This window comes from Phoenix dactylifera, chromosome 3, assembly GCF_051530095.1.
Source record: "Phoenix dactylifera cultivar Ajwa chromosome 3, Ajwa_hap1_PhDact_Kaust_v1.1, whole genome shotgun sequence".
NCBI classification, from domain to species: domain Eukaryota; kingdom Viridiplantae; phylum Streptophyta; class Magnoliopsida; order Arecales; family Arecaceae; genus Phoenix; species Phoenix dactylifera.
The window spans coordinates 10,024,763-10,029,147 of record NC_143192.1 but is presented as its reverse complement, the minus strand read 5'-3'; the positions used below and the strand labels follow the sequence as shown (position 1 = coordinate 10,029,147).

Genomic DNA, 4,385 nt, shown 5'->3' with positions numbered 1-4,385 from the left:
TTAGTACCTTGTGATACAATACACACTAGTATGCCATGGTACCATACCAACACATGGTATACCTGTCAGTGCCAACACAGAAAAAGTGAGACGTAGTATCACTTGTTGGTACAGTTTGGCACTAAGAGGCAAAGTTTTAAATCCTATGGCACAGCAATGAACCGATTTCTCCATGAAACAGGCAGCCCTGCTATCCGGCCCCATCCCTATGGCTGTCCCAGTTGAGCATACTAGTAGATATCCTCTATCTCTCTCCCCTTCTCTTTCCTTCGTTTCTTTGTTGTTTGCTTCTTTTTCTTCTTTCTTTATTTTCTTCTTTCCTTCCTTTTTTCTTCTCTTCTTCCTTCCTTTATTTCTTTCATTTTCTTCTTCTTTCTTCCCCTTCTTCCTTCTTTCCTTCCTTTTCTTCTCATTTTCTACCGTTCTTTCTTTTCCTTATTCTTCTTCTTTCTTTCATTTCTTCCTTCTTCTTTTCTTTCCTCTTTCTTCTTCTTTCCTTGTGCAGATGGGTTTTGGAGTCCTGCCTTCATCCTGGTCTCGTTTTCTCAGAAATGGGATGGGCTAGCCAAGACACACCCCATCCAGCTAGGATCTAAAACATTGCTACGAGGCATAGTAGTACTATTGTATTAGTGCATTATCATTAAGGTACAACTAGTATAAATTGCTATACTATAATACTTTAGTCCATGAACCAGACCATGATATAATAAACAAGCAAGTAAATATTTTTACTAATGCCCTTCATAGTACCATCAAATCACAATAAAATAAGTAAATCCATGAGGCTACTCCTAATGGGTTGAAGACCATATTAATAGATGTCTCATCTTGCAAAACACACATATATAATTTATATAATCTATAGCTCATTACATTTGTTTATTGACTTAAATAAAAAAAAAAACTTCACTATATCAGAATAAAACACCCTAAGGCCCTGAACAAAAAAAAATGTTGGGAATATAATGAGAAATAACTACACTTTGACGTGTAAATTCAAGATTTGATCATAAAATATGCCTTTAAAAACTATTTGCTCAATTTTTTGAACTTGCTAATTGATTTTACGTCACATGAATAATATCCAGGATCATAGTATTATGACTCAAGTATCTACATTAAGCTCATTAAACTGACTAAGCATGGTATATATGAAAAAGCATTTGATGCATGGTTGTGATTCCATTATTCAACATTGCTTGTTTGCTATATGTTTGATAAATATACTCCACATTTTAGTTTGCATACTCTTGTATAGTCATTCTTTAAAGAGAACATGGGTGAGAGAATTTACTAGACAAATAGCATATTATTTAAATGAGTTTTGGGGAAGTTGGCTTAGGAAATTTGGCTAACAACCTCATAGACAAGTCCAAAAGAGTTTTCTTGGGACCTAACTTTTAAAAACATTTAGGAAAAAAGTTTGCTGACACAAATATAGGAATCTTATTCAGCATAAAAATACCTATAAAGTAAAAGGCACAGAAAATAATTCAGAGAAAGAGAATGCACCAGACAGCAGCACAGAAAACAGAAATACTAAATTCTTGAAACCAGCATGCATTAAAAGAAATCCGTAAGGCATCACAATAAGTAAGAGCTTAACAATAAGACTTCTTGTGAACTTGGTAACAACATAAAGAATGCAGCAGCGCAATGAGAACAGGTGATCCAGACGCATGATACCAAAAAATGAAGCTCCATACATCAAATATGTAGCCGCATAGTGCAATATGACAGGCTACAAGCAAAAGAACTGTCTATAGCCAGCATTTCCCATTATAACCCAAGCACGACAGTCATTCCAGCCATTAGGATAATCATCATCGAGCTCATCTAGGTAAAACATCATGACTTCTTACAAATTCTTTCCACTTGCTACCAACAAAAAGAACGCAAAATTTACACTAGATGAAGCTTCCAAATAATGTAATGCAGAATATAGAACAACAGCACTTGTGAAAAGGGCCTCTTCCCATCAAAAAGATTGAAAATTTTGCCTCTGATAAAAGAAAGGTCATTAACAAGGTTATAAATATGCCAAAAAGGAAAAAGAACTCGCAATTCCTAGAGGTAGGAAAAAGTAACCAAGAATCAATCAAGAGAAACAATCAAGAGATTATAAGGGACTCAAAGATTACCCACTTAACATCATAAGCAATACTTCTTCAGTTCTTCTTATGAAATGAATAGAATAATGAAGTTACAGCTAACTGTTTAGCAAAAAGGCACCCTTTTTTTCTCTTTTGAGTGAGGTAGCAAAAGGGCATTCAATAGAAACACACACACAGAGATTTTGTCAATGTTCATTCATACACAATTTGTCAGAGGCCACAATTTACAAAAAAAAAAAAAATCATTTTCAAAAGGTTTTAATTGATACCTTGGATTTGAATAAGGCATGCCACAGACCAACCTCAAAAATCAAACCAGACATGATTATATAAGATCCAGTTCTAAAGGAACTTTTCTCATCTAACCCCAGGCAATATTATCAGCAACCAGAAAACTAGCAAGGACTCAATGGTCCATTAACTCCATTCAACACCCCATTTCCATGTACTGTACTGCCATGTGAATCTCATTTCCATTCAACTATATCAGAAGCAAAAAGCCATATTCTTCTGACAAATTTTATAACTTAATGCATCAAAATTCCAGTCAATATTTATATGGATATCAAAATCCACACATTCAAAGACTCAAGAGATCGCTGAAATCCTTATGAACTTCGATGTAACAGCCTTTTTCGCTTTAAAAGTAAGCAAGATCAGGTAATACAATCAAAAACGAATATAATCACCATATCAATTCAATCAGAAAGGGAAGAAACATATTCCTTTAAAGGTCTATATCTGATTATACAACAAAACTCAGTCATCTTGTTTCAAACAGTTACCCAAATTGACAACAACAGCAGAAACAGAAAGGAGAAATGACAAGAAACTTACTTGGAGGCAGAACTATAAAGTGCCTTCTTCCCTTCCCATCTATTTATTAATTAATTTACAACCATCATGTTGCTATTACGGTATAATAGAAGGTCTTGGGGAGGAAAAGAAGGAGATGGATACTCAATAATTCCATCCATAAACACAGCTTGCCCCATAACCGAATTCCAAAAGACTCTCTGAAATTTGGAATCTTTACATCAAATTACACAACTTAGCTCAATCGGATGACGGAAGGTACTCGAACTCGTCCTCCTTGAGGTGGGCGAAGAACTTGACGGGCTTCGGCTGGCCCTCGACGGCGACGTGGAATTCGACCTTGAAGGGGAGATTGGCGGAGATCCGCTTCCCCTTCCACAACGCCACGTACTGCTTGATCTCCCCCTCCATCCCCTCCAAATCCAGCTCGGGGGCCTTGAGGACGTGGTAGACCTTCAGCGGCACCTTCACCCGGACCCTCCGCCCGATCTTGGCCAACGCCTCCGCCTCCTCCTCCGCCACCGACGGCGACGAGGAGGAAGAAGCGTCGGTAGTGATGGCGACCTGGCAAGAGATTCTCCTCCGGAATAACGCCGCCGGACGCCGGGGGACGCCGATCGCGGGGCGGGCGGGGGCGACGGGGGAAGGCGAGGGGAGAGGGGCGGCGGCGTGGTGACGCCAGAGGAGGGCGGAGACGAGGGCGGTGGTGGGGATGGTCGCCGCCGTTGGCATCCCGATTCCGATCAAATAATCTCTCTCTCGGATTCCTTGTCTTGATCTCTCAAGATCCTCTCTTTGTGTGAGAACCTTTGGCGGGCAATAGAAGGGCTTCGATGGACTGGAGCCGGGGAAAGGGAGAAAAGGCAGGGTGAGAATTTCTTGTAGGCTTTTCGTCGAACACTTATCGGATCGGATTAATACCAGTGGTGGTCATAAATGGAATATTTGTATGGGCACGAATAAGCGAGCGGTCGCGTGGAGGATAAGAGGGAGGACGGAACGAGAGGCTTCGCGAGCGGGCGGGCCAACAAGAGGGATTTGGTCGCTGGCGCACGGAAGGGATAAGAGGTCCAGCTCAGACTTCGAGATGCGTTCACGCGTCCACCAGAAAATTAGCTGATGTGGTAGGTGGTAGTACACTTGATCAACGACAGGTCGTTGGCAACGGAAAGTGTTTTTTTTTTTTTTTTTGCCATTTCAAAAAAAGATAAGAAAAAAAATACATGCAGCATCCTCCCGCAATATCTATTATCCCTCCCTTCTCCCTCGTCAAACTCCTTACCTCTTCGCCCGCCATATATGTTTCATGTTTTCAAAACATAACCGACAGTGCACTAGTACATATGATTTTCAAAATATGATATTTACTAGTGTTGCCGGAAATTGGACCCGGAGGCGGCCGTCGGCTGGAGGAGGAGGAGCTCCGGCGCGAGAATGGCGGGTGGCGGTCCG

General features: G+C 40.5%; 1 protein-coding gene across 1 annotated transcript; it reads right to left on the bottom strand.

Annotated features, from left to right (window-relative positions):
- Positions 1 to 2,814: 2,814 nt before the first annotated feature.
- LOC103719276 (ferredoxin-thioredoxin reductase, variable chain-like) lies at positions 2,815 to 3,977 on the bottom strand. Its single transcript, XM_008808452.5, has one exon. The coding sequence runs from the start codon at positions 3,663 to 3,665 to the stop codon at positions 3,174 to 3,176; it is 492 nt and encodes a 163-aa protein (XP_008806674.3). The 5' UTR covers positions 3,666 to 3,977; the 3' UTR covers positions 2,815 to 3,173.
- Positions 3,978 to 4,385: the final 408 nt, after the last annotated feature.